The sequence below is a fragment of the Pleurodeles waltl genome, chromosome 8 (genome assembly GCF_031143425.1).
Source record: "Pleurodeles waltl isolate 20211129_DDA chromosome 8, aPleWal1.hap1.20221129, whole genome shotgun sequence".
Taxonomy (NCBI): domain Eukaryota; kingdom Metazoa; phylum Chordata; class Amphibia; order Caudata; family Salamandridae; genus Pleurodeles; species Pleurodeles waltl.
The window spans coordinates 1,199,320,338-1,199,341,578 of NC_090447.1; the positions used below are offsets into that span (position 1 = coordinate 1,199,320,338).

At 45.3% G+C, this 21,241-nt stretch overlaps 1 protein-coding gene across 1 annotated transcript in view; it reads right to left on the bottom strand.

Moving 5' to 3' along the window:
- The window catches only part of COG6 (component of oligomeric golgi complex 6), a 521,976-nt gene that overhangs the window by 471,756 nt on the left and 28,979 nt on the right, over positions 1-21,241 (bottom strand). The window contains exon 2 of the mRNA XM_069205482.1: positions 16,064-16,207. Within this exon, the coding sequence (XP_069061583.1) occupies positions 16,064-16,207 (144 nt within the window). The remainder of the gene's footprint in view (positions 1-16,063; positions 16,208-21,241) is intronic.

Here is a 21,241-nt window from a genome sequence, read left to right on the forward strand (position 1 = left end):
GTCGCTGGGCCTATTAGAAAATAGTAAGGGTTAGAAAAATAGCCCACCCCAAGACCCTGAAAAGTGAGTGCAAAGTGCACTAAAGTTCCCCAAAGGACATGGAAGTCGTGATAGGGGAATTCTGCAGGAAAGACACAAACCAACAATGCAACAACGATGGATTTCCAGTCGAGGGTACCTGGGAACAAGGGGACCAAGTCCAAAAGTCACAAGCAAGTCGGAGATGGGCAGATGCCCAGGAAATGCCAGCTGTGGGTGCAAAGATGCTGCTACTCGACAGTAGAAGCGTAGGTTTCTGCAAGAACGACAAGGGCTAGAGACTTCCCCTTTGGAGGACGGATCTCTCGCGCCGTGGAGAGTCGTGCAGAAGTGTTTTCCCGCCGAAAGACCGCCAACAAGCCTTGCTAGCTGCAAAACATGCGGTTAGTGTTTTTGGATGCTGCTGTGGCCCAGGAGAGACCAGGATGTCGCCAATTGCGTCAGGGGACAGAGGGGGCGTCGAGCAAGACAAGGAGCCCTCTCAGCAGCAGGCAGAACCCGCAGAAGTGCCAGAAACAGGCACTACGAGGATGCGTGAAACGGTGCTCACCCGAAGTCGCACAAAGGAGTCCCACGTCGCCGGAGAACAACTTAGGAGGTCGTGCAATGCAGGTTAGAGTGCCGTGGACCCAGGCTGGACTGTGCACAAAGGATTTCCGCCGGAAGTGCACGGAGGCCGGAGTAGCTGCAAAAGTCGCGGTTTCCAGCAATGCAGTCTGGCGTGGGGAGGCAAGGACTTACCTCCACCAAACTTGGACTGAAGAGTCACTGGACTGTGGGAGTCACTTGGACAGAGTTGCTGGATTCAAGGGGCCTCGCTCGTTGTGCTGAGAGGAGACCCAAGGTACCGGTGATGCAGTTCTTTGGTGCCTGCGGTTGCAGGGGGACGATTCCGTCGACCCACGGGAGATTTCTTCGGAGCTTCTAGTGCAGAGAGGAGGCAGACTACCCCCACAGCATGCACCACCAGGAAAACAGTCGAGAAGGCGGCAGGATCACCGTTACAGAGTTGCAGTAGTCGTCTTTGCTACTGTTGCAGTTTTGCAGGCTTCCAGCGCGGTCAGCAGTCGATTCCTTGGCAGAAGGTGAAGAGAGAGATGCAGAGGAACTCGGATGAGCTCTTGCATTCGTTATCTAAGGAATCCCAAGAGACAGAGACCCTAAATAGCCAGAAAAGAGGGTTTGGCTACCTAGGAGAGAGGATAGGCTAGCAACACCTGAAGGAGCCTATCAGAAGGAGTCTCTGACGTCACCTGATGGCACTGGCCACTCAGAGCAGTCCAGTGTGCCAGCAGCACCTCTGTTTCCAAGATGGCAGAGGTCTGGAGCACACTGGAGGAGCTCTGGGCACCTCCCAGGGGAGGTACAGGTCAGGGGAGTGGTCACTCCCCTTTCCTTTGTCCAGTTTCGCGCCAGAGCAGGGCTAAGGGGTCCCTGAACCGGTGTAGACTGGCTTATGCAGAAATGGGCACCATGTGTGCCCATGAAAGCATTTCCAGAGGCTGGGGGAGGCTACTCCTACCCTGCCTTCACACCATTTTCCAAAGGGAGAGGGTGTAACACCCTCTCTCAGAGGAAGTCCTTTGTTCTGCCATCCTGGGCCAGGCCTGGCTGGACCCCAGGAGGGCAGATGCCTGTCTGAGGGGTTGGCAGCAGCAGCAGATGCAGTGAAACCCCGGGAAAGGCAGTTTGCCAGTACCAGGGTCTGTGCTACAGACCACTGGGATCATGGGATTGTGCCAACTATGCCAGGATGGCATAGAGGGGGCAATTCCATGATCATAGACATATTACATGGCCATATTCGGAGTTACCATTGTGAAGCTACATATAGGTAGTGGCCTATATGTAGTGCACGCGTGTAATGGTGTCCCCGCACCCACAAAGTCCGGGGAATTGGCCCTGAACAATGTGGGGGCACCTTGGCTAGTGCCAGGGTGCCCTCACACTAAGCAACTTAGCACCCAACCTTTACCAGGTAAAGGTTAGACATATAGGTGACTTATAAGTTACTTAAGTGCAGTGTAAAATGGCTGTGAAATAACGTGGACGTTATTTCACTCAGGCTGCAGTGGCAGGCCTGTGTAAGAATTGTCAGAGCTCCCTATGGGTGGCAAAAGAAATGCTGCAGCCCATATGGATCTCCTGGAACCCCAATACCCTGGGTACCTCAGTACCATATACTAGGGAATTATAAGGGTGTTCCAGTAAGCCAATGTAAATTGGTAAAATTGGTCACTAGCCTGTTAGTGACAATTTGAAAGAAATGAGAGAGCATAACCACTGAGGTTCTGATTAGCAGAGCCTCAGTGAGACAGTTAGTCATAACACAGGTAACACATTCAGGCACACTTATGAGCACTGGGGCCCTGACTAGCAGGGTCCCAGTGACGCATACAACTAAAACAACATATATACAGTGAAAAATGGGGGTAACATGCCAGGCAAGATGGTACTTTCCTACACTTGGCCTTTTGATCAGTCGACAGGCACAAAAAATGGGTACAATCAGCAAAAACATCTGGATAGGATGGCAGGCCCAGAATTCATGGACGAAACAGATACCCTCCAAATCCGGTTCCTTGATTTCCTGGAATATTGCCAGGATCACAAAGAAACTAGATGACCTGGACTTTATTACTTTCTTCACCCCATCATAATTTTTTAAGAAACCTAGTCTCTGACACAATAGAAGCCCCAGGTGTTTGCAACCATCAAAACACAAACAACTGCAAGCTCCTCAGGAACAAACTCTGGAAGAGTACAGATATTATATAGAACAAATTTATACAAAGGAGCTTTCTTGACAGACCATTGTCAACACTTTGTCCAACAGTCACAATAACACTTCCTTTGACTTGGATATCTTCATCTGTTAGAACTATGAACCACCAATTCTATGTCAGGGAAAGTCCCACACAAAATACGCAAGATATATTCTGGCAACAGAAAAAGCTCCTGACGGTCTTATGCAGAGATCTGAACGCAAAGCTGGGAGCATGAGGAGGAGATGGCGAAGAATACCAAGAAGCCAAAAGAGCATGAGACAGGCCAATAATTTCCATGGCAACACAAAAAAACCAAAAAGGTGAAATACAGGACAATATAAAACTCTCTTTTTAAAGAGTCTAGTTTCCACCCTGAATATAGTCTCAGCAGATGCATCATGTACTACATCCTATAAATCCCCTAGAACACAGTTAACAACCAACTATATCTTCATCAACTTACATCACTACCACCACCTGCAGCAAACAACTTTACAGTGAAGAATAGACAGTGACCACAACTCATTAATTATAAACATTTTCCTTCATATCACAGATGTCACAGAAGCTTTCATCAAAGACATAGCGGAGATGGTGAAATCAGAAACAAAAGTAGGCTTCTCTGGTAGTCTGTCAAAACAGACAAGCTTAGCTTCTTTCAAACAGAAGATCTTTAACTGCTTTGCTCACCTATGAGGCAGTTCATTGAAACCTACGAGCAAGGCCGTACTGGGATACTGTTGTGGATATCATGTTTTCGCTTCCCCTTTTAGGGTCTAAATTTCCCTTCTCTGAATTTCCCTCCTGTTAATGACATGTGCGTCATTCATGTGGATGAAGACAGTATAGCAGAAAAAGATGATCATGTCAAGTAGAAAAGTGAAGGAGGATGAGAGGCTGAGATTAGTGTAAAGAAGAAAAAGTAAGGCTTGGATTACAAGACTGACTTTAACCCCTTCTCTGCTACACCCCCCGGCAGCCCATCCCCCACCGATCTGATCCTTTTTTGGCTTCTTGGGGTAGTTTGCGCTTAGGCCTCCATAACGTTTTTCCACATAAGCTATCTATGCCAAATTTGTGTCCACTTTTTCCAACATTCTGGGGATTCTAATGGTGCCCAGGGTTTGTGGCCCCTGAAGCAGACTGAGAAAACAGGTCAAATATAGCTAAATTGATTTTTTTATTTTTTTATTTTAAATAGGGAAAAAGAGCTCCAGATAAAAGTGTCAGCTTTTTCCCTAAAAATGGCATCTACAAACAGTTTCCTGTATTAAATTCGCCATCTTTCCAGCTTTCAGTAACATGCAGAACTGAAACAAAAAAAACTAATTTTGTATGACAGTTTCAGCATTTTTCGAAGAGGTAGCCTGCATTCCCTATTTTCTGTGCTCTGACCCTACTTCCAGTTTGTGGTGGAAACCAGTGTGAAACCCATGGGTGATCCAGAAAAGCTGTAGATTTCTAAAAAGTAGACAAAATTCCAAAATCAGAAAGGCATTATATATGTAGATCCCTCAAGATTTTCCCCAAGGAAAATAACTGTCGAAATAAAGAAATTACAAAAATGAATAGGAAAAAAACGGGCATTTGTGACAACATTTTCATCTGTAACTTTTTATCACAATAGGCGATTGACTAAAGGATTATACCATTATGTCAGCTAGACCCTGTGAGAAAGTAGCCTCTTTCTACCATGGTTACCCCCACTTTTGGCCTGTTTGTGAGTGTGTGTCAGTGTGTTTTTACTGTGTCACTGGGACCCTGCCAGCAAGGACCCCAGTGCTCATAGATAAAAACCTATATGTCAGTGTGTTTTGCCTGTCTCACTGGGACCCTACTAGCCAGGACCCCAGTGGTCATAGTTTGTGGCCCAATGTGTCTGTTGTCAGTAGTGCTTGACTGTGTTACTGAGGCTCTGCTAACCAGAACCTCAGTGCTTATGCTCTCTCTGCTTTTAGATTTGTCACTATTGGCTAGTGAATTCATTTACCAATTACAATTGGCATACTGGACCCCCCAGTATATGGTAACTATGTACCCAGGGCATTGGTGTTCCAGGAGATCCTTATGGGCTGCAGAATGTCTTTTGCCATCCATAAGGAGCTCAGAAAAACCCTTCCACAGGCCATCCATTGCAGCCTGCGTGAAATAGTGCGCGCACTATTTCACAGCCATTTTCAATGCACTTAAGTAACTTATAAGTCACCTATATGTCTAACCTTCACTTGCTGAACGTTAGGTGCAAAGTTACTAAGTGTGAGGCACCCTTGCTCTAGCCAAGGTGCCCCCACATAGTTCAGGGCCATTTCCCAGGACTTTGTGAGTGCGGGGACACCATTACACATGTGCACCACATATAGGTCAATACCTATATGTAGCTTCACAATGGTAACTCCTAATATGGCCAAGTAAGGTGTCTAAGATCACGGAATTGTCCCCTATTCCAAAACTGGCACTGGGGAGCCAATTCCATGCATCCTTGGGGCTCCACTATGGACCCCCAGTACTGCCAAACCAGCTGTCTGAGGCTTGCACTGCAGCTACAGCTTCTGCCACCTCACAGACAGAGTTCTGCACTCATGGGATCTGAGCAGCTCAGTCCCAGGAAGGCAGAACAAAGCATTTCCTGACAGAAGGGTGTTACACCCTCACCCTTTGGTAATAGGCGTTACAGGCTGGGGAGGGGTAGCCTCCCCCAGCCTCTGGAAATGCTTTGAAGGGCACAGATGGTGCCCTCCCTGCCAGTCTACACCAGTTCAGGGACCCCTTGTCCCCTGCTCTGGCGCAAAACTGGACAAAGGAAAGGGAAGTGACCACTCCCCTGTCTATCACCACCCCCAGGGGTGGGGCCCAGAGCTCCTCCAGTGTGTCCCAGACTTCAGCCATCTTGCTTTGCAAGGTGTGGGGGCACTCTGGAGGGCTCTGAGTGGCCAGTGCCAGCAGGAGACGTCAGAGACCTCTCCTGATAGGTCCTTACCTGATAAGGTAGCCAATCCCCCTCTCAGGGCTATTTAGGGTCTCTCCTCTGGGTTCTCTTCAGATTCTACTTGCAAGTTTCCAGCAGGAACCCTCTGCAACAACTACTACTTCATCCTCTGACCTCGGATCAACTGCAGCCTGGTCCAGGAACCGCTGTAACAGCAACAAAGTATCCACAAGGGATACTTTTCTTCTGCAACTTCAGCTCCAGTCAGCAACTGCAACAGTTTCCATGGTGTGCATGCTCTGAGGACTCCCTATCTTCATCCTGCACCAGAAAGACTGAAGAAATCTCCTGTGGGGTGACGGAGTCCCTCCTCTGCTCATGCAGGCACCTTCTAAGTCGACGACTGGTACCCTTGGACTCCTCTCACAGCAACGGGCTTGCTCCTTGGAACACAGAGGGTGGACCCCATTGACACAGACGGTCCTGAGGTCCCGCTGATGCAATTTGAAGGGAGTAAGACCTTGCCTTCCCTGAGAGTGACAGTACCCCTGTGCACCGTGTCTTCTTCACTTCCTGGGGCCTCTGTGCACTAATTGCAAAATTCCTTCATGCACTGCCTGGCCCAGGTCCCCACCACTCTATCCTGTGACGCTCAACTCGCTGAGTTGACCTCCGGCGGCGTGGGACCTTTCTTTGCAGTGCTGCAACAACTGTGTTTTGCACCTCCTTTGTCCCAGTGTCCTGGGACTCCCGTGGGTGCTGTCTGGCATCCTGAGGGCTCTCCAAAGTGCTGAGAGCCCCCTCTTTCTCCTCACACAGTGTTGAGACCCCCAGGTCCATCCTGGGTCCAGCCAGTGCCATTTTGACGCAAAATGCAACTTTGTCATAACCAAGGCTTGTTGGAAACTTCCAACACGAAATTACATCTGCATCCATCTTCACTTCGTGGGACATCCATTGCATCATGCAGGAACCTGCTGGCATCTTCCCAGGGTGCATTTCTGCAGTCTTCATCCAACCGAGGACACTTCTTTTGCACCCTCTTCTGGGATGGCAGGGGCTCCTGTCCTTCCTGGAACTTCTTTCGACTTCTGGACTTGGTCCCCTTCTTTTGCAGGTCTTCAGGTCCAGGAATTCAGCAGTTGTTGTTTGCAGACTTGGTTTGTGATTGCAATAATCCAAATCACGAGGTGTAGTGTGTCCTAAGGAAACTTGCAGTACTTAACTCCTGCTTTTCTGGGCTCTGGGGTGGGGTAATTTACTTACCTTTACTGTATTCTTACTCTCCGAGCGATTCTGCACACACTACACTTATCTAGGGGGGAATTTGTGACTCTCATTCCACTTTCTTAGTATATGGTTTGTGTTGCCCCTAGACCTATTTTCTCCCATTGCATTCTATAGCATTTCCTATTGTTTGCACTATCCTATGTCTAATTACTTACATTATTTTGGTGTCTAGTGTATATATTGTGTATAATACTAACCTCCAGAAGGAGTATTGTCTCTAAAATATTTTTGGTACTGTGTCACCCAAAACAACTTCCTTTATTTTTGGTAACAGTGAGTATTGTCTTTACTTGTGTATAAGTACTGTGTAACTATAAGTGGTATAGCATGAGCTTTGCATGTCTCCTAGTTCAGCCTAAGTGGCTCTGATATAGCTACCTCTATCAGCCTAAGCTGCTAGAACACTATTACTTCACTAATAAGGGATAACTGGACCTGGTATAAGGTGTAAGTACCCAAGGTACCCACTACAAACCAGGCCACCTCCTACAGACCCTTCTGGCTGTACGGATATATAGGGTGTGTAGGTTCTCCAAGAACCCAAGCAAACAACTTAGATGCATCGTACAATGGATTTTCATTGAGGACCAAGCATAGACCAATTCTTATAGCAAAATAGGCATAGTAAAAAATGGTTATCAAGGAAACTTATGTATTTCAGAAATGGGCACAAGATATAGAGTTTATGAGCACTAGTTATTTCTACATCTCTGAATTTGCGGGTACCTATACTGGCATAGGATTTGGAGGGTATTTTTCAAAATGTAATCTTTCTTATACAAAGGCCTACATTTGAAAGGCACAAATACAGCAAAATTCAATTAGTATTAAAAAAATGTTCTACTATTCTAAGCTCTGACAAGTCTCCTGATACAAATGGTACCTCACACTTGTGTGGGTAGACCTAGTGCAGCAAAGAGCCCAAAACACCAACATGGATGCAGCACATTTTTCCACCGAAAACTGACACTCTTTTTCCCATGTAGCTCTAGATTTTGGACCCTAGCTCAGACAGCACTTAGGGAAATCTAGCCAACCTGTACATTTTGTAAAACTAGACACCAAGGGGTATCCGGAGCGGGCTGACTTGCGGGGCTCTAACCATGTTCTTTTACCCAGAATACCTTAAAAACCTCTAACTTTGAGTGAAAAAAACACATTTTCCTCACATGTCCGTGATGGAAAGTTCTGGAAACTGTGGGGAGCCACAACCATGCCTCCACCAGGCATTCCCCCAAGTCTCCCGATACAAATGGTACCTAACTTGTGTGGGAAGACCTAGTGCATGCGACAAGTGACTGCCAAAAACGCAACATAGACACAGCACATTTTAGTCAACCTGTACATTTTTTAGAACTAGCCACCTAGGGGTGTCAATCAATCAATCAGGTATTTGTAAAGCACGCCTTATCACCCAGAGGGTCTCAAGGCACTGCAAGGGAGGATGCAGATCAGTCAAACAGCCAGGTCTTGAGGTCCTTCCTGAACTGGATCAACAAGGGGGATTGCTTGAGGTGAAGAGGTGGCGTGTTCCAGGTCTGTGCTGTGAGGTAGGAGAAGGATCTTTCTCCAGCTGAGTTCTTACGGATACTTGGGGTGGAGGCAAGGGCCAGCATGGTGGAGTCGAGCTGTCTGGTCGGAGTGTATAAAGAGAGGCGGGGGTTGAGGCAGGCGGGTCAGATATTGTGTAGGTCCTTGTATGTGAGTGTAAGGAGCTTGATGGTGATTCTCTTGTTGACCGGTAGCCAATGGAGGTTTCTCAGGTGTGTGGTGATAGGGTTGTGGCAGGGGATGTCCAGGATGAGTCTAGCAGCGGTGTTTTGGACTCTATGGAGTCTTGTTTGGAGTTTCCTGGTGATGCCAGCATAGAGTACGCTGCCTTAGTCAAGCTTGCTGCTGACGAGTGCCTGGGTGACTGTTCTTCTTGCCTCAATGGGGATCCATGTGAAGATCTTTCAAGCAGGTGAAGTTTGTGGAAGCACGGTGATGAGACGGTGTTGAATTGGCGGGCCATTGAGAGTGAGAAGTCGAGGATGATGCCAAGGTTACGTGCGTGGTCAGTGGGGGGCCCTGTGAGCTGTGGGCTACGAAGAGTCGTCCCAGGCAGAGAGGGTGAAGCTCAGGATGAGGACTTTGGCTTGGTAGGGGGAGGAGCGAGATGAGTCTGTGGTTTTTCAGGTCCGTCGGGTCAGCAGAGGGTTTCTTCAATAGAGGGTTGATCTCCGTGTTTTTCCAGTCTTCCAGGAAGGTGGTGGACTCAGTGGAGTAGTTGATGGTGTGGCACAGTTGAGGGGTGCTGGTGGCACTGGCTCGGTTGAAGATGTAGTGGGTCAAGGGTCCGAGGGCACCCCGGAATGGATTGATTTCATGATCCTGAGGGTGTCTTCCAAAGTTAGTGGGGTCCAGTGATGCAGTGTTGGCAGGGGATGGAGTCTTTAGGTGCAGTGGCAGTAGGAGGGATGGGTGGGTCCTGGGTGGTTAATCTGTCATAGATGTCCTGGATCTTACGGTGGAAGAAAGTGGCAAGGTTGATGCAGAGGTCTTGGGAGGGTCGGATGTCTGTGGTGTCCGTGCTGGGTTTGGTAAATTCTTTGACCACAGTGAAGAGTTCTTGCTGTTGTGAAATTTGGCGTTGATGCGTTCATAAAAGGCTGATTTTCTTGCTGTGCTGATGAGGTGGTGGAGCGCTATGTTGCCGTTTTGAAGGCTTTGTTTCTGCGGTGTTCTTGCTGCTTCACTACTCTCTTGAGCCGTCTGCAAGTGCACTTGGAGCTTTGGAGGTCGGGGGAGAACCAGCTGTTTTTCTTGTGGTGTTGATTGTTGGAGAGTTTCCTGAGGGGTGGGCAGAGGTTGGCGCATTCAGAGATCCATTGGAGGAGGTTGTCGGCTGAGGTGCTGGTGTCCGTGATTTCTGGTGGTGAGAAGAGGTGGAGGGATTCTGTGATTTGGTCTTCGTAGACCTTCCGTTCTTTTCTGTGGGGTTGGTGGTGGACGTGTTGGCATTCAGTGTTCTTGTGAAGGAGAAGTGGACGCAGTGGTGGTCAGTCCAGTGAAGTTCAGAGGTGTGTAAGACGGAGATGTTGTTGTTAAACAAAAAGAAAAAAGTAGCACCCGAAAAAGCAAGCAGTGGAAACACACAAGTAGTGTGCCCATGCTCCAGGGGAGGGACAAATATATAAAAAGGAAGAAAGTCTAGAGAATGGTTATCTCACCTGCAGTTTTTGCCTGATATTGATGCTGACTTGATTGAGAGTGTGCAGGGATCCTGCTAATCAGGCATGCACCAGTGTTCTATGCCAAAAACTGTACCATTGTTCCCCCAATTGGCACACCCCTGGCACACAGTTAAGTCCCTTGTAAAAGATACCCATAGTACCAAGAGCCCTGTGGCCAGGGAAGGTCCACAAGGGCTGCATCATGTATTATGCCACCCTGGGGGACCTCTCACCAAGCACATGCACACTGCCATTACAGCTTGTGTGTGCTGGTGGGGAGAAAAAGACAAAGTCGACATGGTACCCCTTTCAGGGTGCCAAGCCCACAAACCACTGCCTGTGGCATAGGTAAGTCACCCCTCTAGCAGGCCTTATAGCCCTAAGGCAGGGTGCACTATACCACAAGTGAGGGTATAGTTGCATGAGCAATATGCCCCTAGAGTGTCTAAGTCCATTCTTAGACATTGTAAGTGCAGTGTGGCCATACTGAATGTATGGCCTTGGTGTTTGTCATTACGAACTCCACAGATCCATAATGGCTTCACTGAAGTCTGTGAAGTTTGGTATCAAACTTCTCATCACAATAAACCCACACTGATGCCAGTGTTGGATTTATTGAAAAATGCACCCAGAGGGAATCTTAGAGATGCCCCCTGCATTTTAGCCAAACTTCTAGTGCAGGGCTGACCAGTCTGTACCAGCCTGCCACTTCCAGACAAGTTTCTGACCACATGGGGTGAGAGCATTTGTGCTCTCTGTGGCCAGAAACAGAGCCTGCACTGGGTGAAGGTGCTTCACATCTTCCCCCTGCAGAAACTGTAACACCTGGCGGTGAGCTCCAGCATCTCGAGATGCCCACCCTGGACAAAGCCCCACCTTTGGCGGCAAGCCTGGCTGGAAACTTAGGGAAAACAATGAGGAGTGCCCACTTTAGCTAGGCCCACCCACCTAAGGTGTCCAGAGCTGAAGTGACCCCCCCTTTGCAAAATCCTCCATCTTGGTTTGGAGGACAGGGACCGGAAGGGTGTAGTCACCCTCAGGGACAGTAGTCATTGGCCACTGCTCTCTGACCCCTGTAATGCACCTAAATCAAGGATTTAAAGGCTCCCCTTAACCTAGCTCAGCAGATTACAGGCAACCTCAAGAAGACAAGAAGAAAGAAGGACTGCTAAGCTGACCCACCCAGCAGAGAGACTGACAACACTAACTGATTTGTCCCCAGCCCTGTCTCCAGCTTCTTGAAGCCCTGTTACAAGAAGGTAATGCATTCTGCATGATCAGAGACCTCTGAAAGGCCTTAAGAGGACTGCCAGCACCCCAGCAGACAAAGAACTCCCATGAACAGTGGCCCTGGCAAAAACGAAACTCCAACAAAGGACTCCAGAACCGCCCCGGATCCGTGAGTCCTGCCCACTTTGCACCCGACGCCCACGGCCCATGCCCAGGTGGCCCAACCGACTAGAGCTGGTCCCCAGGTGATTCTGACCTAGTGTTCACCCTGGGTTGACCCCTCCTGTTCAACACAACAACGCCTGGAGCCTAAATCCGGAGGACCCCCCTGACTGCAAGACAACCGGACGAAGATTCCCAATGCCAAAAGGTACTCCTGCACCCATAGCCCCCAGGCCTTGGGGAATCCGACCTTCAATGCAGCAACATCCAGCAGGCATCCTCCTCCTTGTCCAGCCTTTGGTTTCCCAGACCTGAACCCCTAGACTTAGCCTGTAGCATCTTTGTGACCCCAGTGGTCCCCCTATAGGCCAGCATTGGGAGCCCAATGCTGTGTTTGCACCAGGCCCCCCCCCCTGCTCCGCTGAGGGTGTGTATTAGGTGCTGACCTGTGGCCCCCCTCGTGCTCCTCTAAACCCTCCCGGTCTGCCCTACGAAGATGCAGGTACTTACCTGCAAGTAGGCATGATTCCAAGTGCCCCCAGTCTCCATTGGAGCCCATGTTAAATCTTCCTCAACTTTGACCTATGCATCCGCCCAGCCCCGTGTTGGTGGTGGTGGGTGTTTGGGGTTAACTTGAACCCCAACCTGTGGACATCCTAACCCCCGGATACTGGAACTGTAAGTTGTACTTACCTTGGAAAATGAGCTAACCTTTCTTCCCCCAGAACTGTTTCTGAAAATTGCAGTGTCAACTTTTGAAACAGAGTATTGCTACTTATTCGAAAACCGTTTAACTTGCCAAACGGAAACAAAGTGGTACTGATAAATATGTTTGATACTTACTTGCAAATGTACTTAACTGCAACTTGAATCTTGTGTTTCTAGAAATAAAGTAACAAAATATATTTTTGCTATATAAAAACAATTGGCCTGGAGTTAGTCATTGAGTGTGTGCTGCATTTATTGCCTGCGTGTGTCTACCCTCTCATAGGCCTAACTACTCGAACAAACTAGCACAAAAGAGAGCATTAGTATTATTTACTTTAGCCTTTGTTAAGCCTCTGGGGAACTCCTAGACTCTGTGCACGCTATATCTCATTTTGATATAGTATTACAGAGCCAGCTTCCTACACTGATGAATAAGAAGCAAGCAAATCAAAGTGAAAATGAAGGCAACCAGTCTCTAAGACCCCGGAAAAGTAACAAAAGGTCCTGCAAGAGGCAGGGCGCGTGCTATCTTAGGCAAGACCTAAAAAGGATATACTCATAGTACATTAACAACAACTGAATGTACGTAGGCAAGAGAAGGACAGTGATTTCTGTGATTGGTTCTAGTATGCAGCTAACAGGGGAATAATATATCATAAAGGGACTACTTTGAAACAGTCACAGGTGTGGAATTCCTATTGCCCGACAGCCAGGACACATTGTTTGGGGTCAAGGACAAGTTTTGATGTCTATTTGCCCTGGGGACAAGTAGGCCCAATCCCCTACAGCATAAACTCTTCGCTGACAGTTTACAGTACCGCCTCATAGAGCAGGGAAAGGATTTGCCTGCAGTTGAGATCATATTTTTGTCCATATGTTTATGCTGTTCAACCTTATATCTACGGTTCATTAATGCAAAGCCTTAATTATTAGAGTGAGCACTCTAAATACATGTTGTAAGCTCGGATTGCACTACTGCCAGTGGTTACATTAAAAAAATGTGTACACACGTTTGCAAATTTTAACAAAAGAAGGCTACATGTAATCCTCCCATAATGCTCTCTGATTAGATGCAAATATTTGCAGAAGCTTGAACGCAAGAGTGGCGATTCTTTGCTTTCAAAATAAAATGTTCACAAATAAATTCCACTAGTTACAAAAAACGTTTTGCTAGATTACTGTGAAATTTGAGGTACTATTTCTTTGAAACATTATTCAGTGAAACATTTTGATGCAGGCTAGTATTTCCCAAAAAAATATTCATAATAGAAAATCAGTTTCAACAAGATTATGAAAATCATGAAAATAAACAAGCATTGGCAAAGCCAATAGATCTGACATCGGTGGTCAGTCTTTTGGTTTTGTCAATGCATTATTTTGACATGATTTTTGTAAAACTTTATTGTTGTGGGATCTATGGGCCTTCACCACTGTAACCAACATTGGCAAAATGCAAAAATATTGTTTGGTCTCAAAAGTCACACATTGCCACTGTAGTTTCTGGCATTGAACAAGGCTACTTGGTGTGCCGATATGCTCCACGTAAAAGAGCAGATAGCTATCTCTCACAGTGAATGCAACCAATAGATGGATAGAGATAGAAAGAGATAGAATTTTCATAAAAACAAAAGGTCTTGGTTAACGCCAGACCTAATTAGGGGACCAGTTGTTAAAGAAAGTCAAAATTCTGCACCCATGGTATAGGTCTTTGCATTAGTGCAGATTTACATATTTCGTATATTCACAAGAATTTACAGAAGTAGACGGGGAAATTATACTCTTAAAAAATGATTGTGAACTGTATTTTAGCGCAGGCAAAGATGCATGTGTAGATTTGCTTATTTGGAAATATGTTGAGTGTTTACAAGCTCACTTTCCCTCCAACCACTTTTTTTTCCCAACCCTGGAAGAAGTTTTACTTCTGCCCTTGTCAGGAGTAAATATCCAACCTTTCCCAGTACACACAAAGATTAGAGAAGAGCTTGTGAAAACCCCTAAAACATGCAAGTAGTCGGTTTGCACAGACTCAAAAGGGCATTCCAATCCTGGAAACTTTGCTTACTGCTACCTCCAGCTCAAGTATGTAGATATGTGGAAAGGTGGTAAAATAAGGAAATTGCTAGTTTCCTATCCCTTCTATAGTATTAGTCCTGGCATAATCAGAGATACTATTATCAAAGCTCGTATATAAGGAGATTGCTGCCATGATTTGTTGCCGCTCTACATGGCACCAAAAGGACAAGTAAATTTATAAAGGAACATGTCATATGGACAAGTAGATATTTTATGAAATTCCACGCCCCTGGACAGGTTTACTCAGCTTCCCTTTTTTTAAATCCAAGGATTTAGTAACAAGTCAAGGCCTTGGATACACAGATAGATATAGGTGTGCTTTTTGACGGGTGAAGGGGGATCCTTCAGGTTTTGAATTAGGATATAAAGAAATGAGAACATTCAAGTAAAAATACCTCTGCCAGCTCAATGATTGGCTTCAGAGCAGGTAATAAAGTATTTTATATAGGTTTTGAAAAAAAGAAATATAGCACTATCAGTCAACAAAAGGCAAAGTGTTAAAATATGTTCATTCACTCAAGTTAGACACTTTCAACAATCTCTACGAAGCAAGACACCACCAAAGACTTAAATAAAGGTAAAAAAAAATCCCATATAAAATAAATGGGAAGAACAGCTAAGAGTGCATATTAACTATTTTCCTTTGTATAAAGGGCCCTGTAGGCTGAGAGGCTAATAGGTTTAGAAGATATCTGGTGGCCAGAACTGCCGACACAGAATGGGGTACATGTGCACCGGGTAAGTAGATTTCTAGTAACACTAGGTTTAAGTTAACACATTTCAGTTATGTTCACCACACCTACCTCACCCCATCAAGCTGAGCAGAATTTATGCCGGTCGCATAGCATCTCGTCAGCGAGGTGGACAGGGGGCACAGGCTACCTCCATTCGGCCTGGGTTTGCCTCACTGAACAGATATATTGGAGATCAATTGCGACAGGCCTCCGAGAAGTGACCGAGAAGGCTGTGGAACTTACCTCACAACACTGTCTATTGTGAATCATTAAAAAGGTTAGAGGGAAAATACATCTCCAGCACTTAGCAATGTTGCTTGCAAAACATCAAATTGCAATGAGAAGGCTGGGGACAAAGCCCCCCAGCAGTCATGCTCTGGGTTCAGGATACACTGATATGGTCAATATTTGAGGCACACCGTAGGTCTTCACATAGGGATGGTAAGGTTGTGGAGGATCTGGAAACATGGGGAATATTAATCAGTGCTTTTAGAAAATGGAAAGAGAAGGAAGTGTAAGCATCAAGACCTACATCACAGAGGGAGGTAGAGGGATTAGAAGGTCTTTCATGATGGGGCACAAACAACCGAGAAGTAGAATGAGTTTTGGGCGTACTTATTGAACTATCAACGACTAACAGAAGGGATACGAATCTTAATAACAACACATTAAAATGTGCACATTATCCCATAGATGGGGAACACCACTACTAGAACTGTCTGCAATGCAAAGGTATATTGTTGGCATGCATGGGACTCTTATACACAGACATACTGAATTACTGCTGGAGGAAATAAGAAAAATAAATAAAGAAATTTGATACAAAAAAATATTTCCCTTTGCAGTGCAATTAAGCTACAGTAGCACAAAATGTCAATAAAAATAATGGCCAGAACTGAAAACATGAGATACAGCTACCTCTTTCACGTCTTTGAAAATGCTCACAAATTCTTCATTGATTGACAAACTTCGACGCTCAATGTCTCCACGCAGATTCCTCCTGGAACGTAAACTGTTTTCAGTGAAAAAAGCAGACAGTGCTTTGAGAGCTTCCAACATTTCCTGTGGAAAGAACAAAATGATCAGCAACATGAAATTCCACAAGAGAGGTAAATAGACAAACTATACACACAATGTACATAGAAATAATATCTACAAACCTCGAAGTTTCTCAGAACCATGGCAGTTCACTGAGATATTTGACAAAAAGCGAAAGCAAAACGCTAGGACCATTTTAGATGGACAATAACTGTCATTTACAGGTTGTTTAGTCTATTGTTTAGCCCATGGCTCCTGAAAATCAAATTCTATGGTTTGGTGAAATTCATGAAATTATGAAATTGAGTAATCCGCCTAACATCTTAAGACACGTGCAAAAAAAAAAAAAAAAAACATTACTTAATGAGCAAGCGCTTTGACTTGCTGTATTATGGTCTTTTAACCACACCCATCTCACACCCATCACTTTCACTCGTTTGCGGGCTTGCCTTTCAAATATCCCTTGATGTAATTGGTAAATGCTTTACGTTTGTCTTGCCTTGAGACTGCTTTGTTACCGCCTTGAAGACCAACCCTGTTACATGGATTATTGCACGACAGCCAATATACTTCAACATGGGTAAACTATTTTTTCCATTATCTCTCCCCTTCGTGTTCCATTGCAGCCATGGCCCTCACAGTGCCCACAGTGTGAACTCCATTGGTGGTACTGGAGAGCTGGTCACATTGCTCACACTGTTACCTAATCAGAGTCATTTATTTTAGTTCTCCCCTTCGCACTCCGCAGCTTTCCCAAAAACAACTGTAATTGATAAATACTTTACTAAAAAATACAGAAATTGCAAAGCAGCTCTCCCAGCACAGCAGTGGGACAATATTCACTGCACTTGGGAAAACTCAACCTGTAATGCTTTGCAAGCATTCTTTTTAAAAAATGTCAGCCTTTGGTAGTTCTAGGACAATGGACCACCACCAAAACTCACAACATGACACACTCTTTCTGTTTAGATCATCTATTCTTTTTTTTAAATTTATTGTTATTGTTATTACTTGTATATTGAAACGCATACAGTGATTATGCAACATAGTAAAAAGAACGTATACAATACATGTATGAAATGGTATAGGCAATCAATACCCATGACATTTCGCATTACATCATGCAGTACAACAGTTAGGTATTATGTCCTCACGGCAATCACCTCCAATGCACAATTTCAGCAGTGATTTCAACTAACATATTATTTTTCAGGTGTAAATACCGTATGCAGAGTTTCATTGCCTGCTTAGAGTTTCGACCATAGAAGGGGTCGGTGCGTCACCATCAGCCAGTTCTTGCAGTGGCATCTCCTGACTATGCAGTATGGCGGAAAGGGGTGTGTAGAGAGCTGCTAGCATTAGCTCCCATCACGATGCAAGACCTGTAGACCTAGGATGTCCTCAAGACGAAGAGCCGTTTCCTCTACTCTTGCCCACACATTTAGCTATTGTACCCAGGCCTCATAGATTGGTAGGTCAGGGGAGCGCCATCTGCGATTTATAAGGCGTTTAGCTGGCCACAAAGTCAAGTCTAGGGAGCAGGTCGTAGCTCTTAGCTTTTTGGAAATAATCCCAAGATACAGGCCTCCCGTGCTGGGGCACCAGGTGGCCCAGACAGTGAGTCAGGCATTTCAGGATTGCAGTCCAATAGTGCAAATAGTGTGCATGCAGCATCAGTACAGTTATAATACCTGTTAATCTTGTCAGGGGTAAAATAGGCCCTCTGCATAATATAATATTGAATTAGGCGAAATCTTATATTGCGTGGAACGTGCGTAGGATTTTCTAGTATTGCTGACCATTCCTTATCAGTGAATGATCCCCTTTATCTACCTCTCAATGCCTATGTAAGGCTAGAAGCAGAGGTGTGGAGCCGTAAAGAGTCCGCTAACCAGTGCACCAGGTGCCTTCCCTCACTGGACACATGTAAGTATTGTAATGTGAGATGCATTTGGGGCTCCCTTGTCAAGTCCCCCGCATGCTTGCTGTAGGGCAGCCTTAATGGTGCTATATAACAAAAAGGTTCCAGGGGACAGGCCGATGTCTTCCATCAAGGCGTCATGTGTATAAAGTGTACAGTCAGTATAAAGATCCCCAAAGTGTGCATATCCATTGCATGCCACTGAGCCAATTCAATTGTTGAAGTACTACATGTCCACGATGTGTCCCCAGTAACAGGATTGCTGGTGCATAGGGGACCAGATCTATAATAAGGTATCGACACCTATGGTAACAGCGGTACGCTAAGTTCAGCATCAAGGGTTCTGGAGTGGGGGTTTGGCACAGGGATGAAAGAGGTGTAACAATTTGTGATGTGGCCATACAATTAAGTTAGTAGTGGTATCCAAAAGGCATCGGAAGAATAACCATCAGGCCACTCATTGTAGCTGCGCAGTAGTAGTGCTCAAGGTTTGGCAGAGATAACCCACCCTGATTCGTTGGACAGTAGAGCTTAATGAGTGCTACTCTGCAGCGGGAGGTGTTCCACATAAAGCTGTGCAGGTCACACTCTAGGGATCGAAAAAAGGAAGTTGGGATATACAATGGGAGATTCACAAAATAATATAAAAGACTTGGCAAAATTAGCATTTTTACGTGGGCCACTCTGCCCATCACAGACAGCGGCAGGGTCTTCCAGAATGCCATCTGACTTCGCAGGGCTACAGCGGCTCGTGTCAGGTTCCCATCAAAGAGATCAGTTTCAGTATGGTATACTTGACACCAAGATATCTAAATGTATTTGGCTGGCATATTGTCAGGAGCCACAGGGATGGGGCCCGGGCTGGTAATAGTGCGTAACAGTGGGTAGATGCAGGTTATAGCCCAATTAACATGCAGGCCTGATACCGTTGCATATGTATCAAAGAGTGCTATTATATCTCTAGGGAAATCTACGAGGTCTGGTTAGGGCATCTATGGGTCTCCACACTAGGTTAGTGGAGACCCCAAAATAATAACCCCTCCCACCATTCGGTCCCTTTTTAAGCTCCCTTATGGTTGGAATTTTTGTTTTACAGCTTGGGGTAGTTTGTGTTCTAAGGGCCTTAGTATTGCAATAGGCCAGAAAATGTGTAAGGCACTACATCCTCTAGGGGCTAAATATATAGTTGCACTACATTATTTTGTTTTATTCTATTTTCATGTGGTTATGTCCTCTAGGGGTTAACTATATGGTTACATGACCATGTTTTTTTACTGGTGATATTTTTATAGGGGTTGTTCTGATCATTACAGTTAACATACAATATTTGCCGCACTTAGTCGTCCCATAATGCTTTGCAGTTCATTCCTTCACAAAACATTTTTGCTCATAACTGAGCCTTTGGTGGTCCTAGGACAAGGGGTCTACCTTCAAAACGTTCACCACAACCTGTTCTTAATGTCTAGATCATCTCTGGGTCCACACACTAGGTTAGTGGGGACCCCAAAATAACCTCTCCCTCCATTCAGTGTCTTTTTAACCTCATTCATGGCTGGGACCTTTGTTTTACAGCTGAGAGTAGTTTGTGTTTTAAGGGTCTTGCTTGTAATGTAATTGCAGTAGGCATGCTACCCCTGAAAATATGTAATGCACTATGTCCTCTAGGGGAGGGACCAAATATATGGTTACACTGTAGTACTCACAGTAATTTTCTTTTCATGTGGTTAACTCCTTGTAGTGATATTTGTATTTTGACCACTGACTTCTTGTCGCACCACTTTACACTTGGCTTAGCTGTCCACCGTCACATTAGTGATCACCAGTTACAGACTCCATTTTGTATTTAGCTTAGCCTTAGCTTCACTGTCACATTAAAGGTAAGAGTAGTTTTCCGTACAAAACATGTTATGCAACGTATTTTTTATTTTGTGTGTTCTTTTCTCATTTCTCACGAAGAGGTAGGACATAACATGGAGGAGTCAGTCAGTTAGCACGCTAAGGATGTACTAGACTGATGTTTATGGTACAGCAGGGAACGGCTTAGGCTTGGGAGAGACACCTTGGGAAACTGGCCAGTTCCAACCTGTTTCTTTCAACCCTGACCTAAAATAGCCAGCATGTTTTAATACTTCTTGCGCAGCGGGAGAGTTTTTTCCAGAAAGCTCCTTCCTCATTTGTTTAAAATATATAAGAGACCCAGGTCGACAGAGGGAGATTCAGAGACCTCAATCTGGATCCTAGACGTAGAATGCCTGATATATTTCCCGTGAGGGGTAGAGTTCTCTCTTTCTCGTTGCAGTCGACCGGGGTCATCCACTTGCTGGCAAGAGAAAGATGAAGCACCAGACAGGCCCTACGGTGATACATTTTTATTAATTATTTGCTTTGCATTGTGTGTATATATAAATATATATATATATATATATATATATATATATATATATATATATATATATAAGTGTTTGTATCCTTGCACGTATATATTTGCTGTTTTTAGGCTGAAGATTCTTTGTACATGGCTTACTTCATTGTTGCACATTTTAAAAGTACACTTTTGGCTATACAGGCCTTCCTTCACGAGACTTGCAAAAATAAATAATACCTCCTTTCAGTGTTAGTATTTTGGCTCAGTCAGAAGTAAAGCAAAACAGTCCTCTAGGGGCTAACTATATGATAACATGAACATGTTTCTTACAAATGCAATTTTCATTGTGGTGTCATCAAGGGGCTGTTCAGAGCATTACAGTCTAATAACAAACTTTTATTTCTGATAAAGATTTTTATTCAGTTTACATGATAACTGTGTGTTTCTTATTAATCTCTCCTTATTGAAATTATTATGACAATGATTCAGACCAACTTAACATCTTTAGTACACTATGGCCCTCATTACAACATCGGCGGTAAAAGATGCTTACCGCCGTGCAGAAGACCACCAATACACCGCCGCGGCCGCGGCATTCCGCCACAGCTATTATGACACACATCTCGGAATCCGCCGAAATTCAGACAACCACACAACTCCGCCACACCAAAGGTCAGTTTTAAACTGGTGAAAACAATTCCTCCACCGTCACGCCAACAGAAACGCCCATGCTATCACGACACACGAATCCACGCGGCGGTCTTTCAACCGC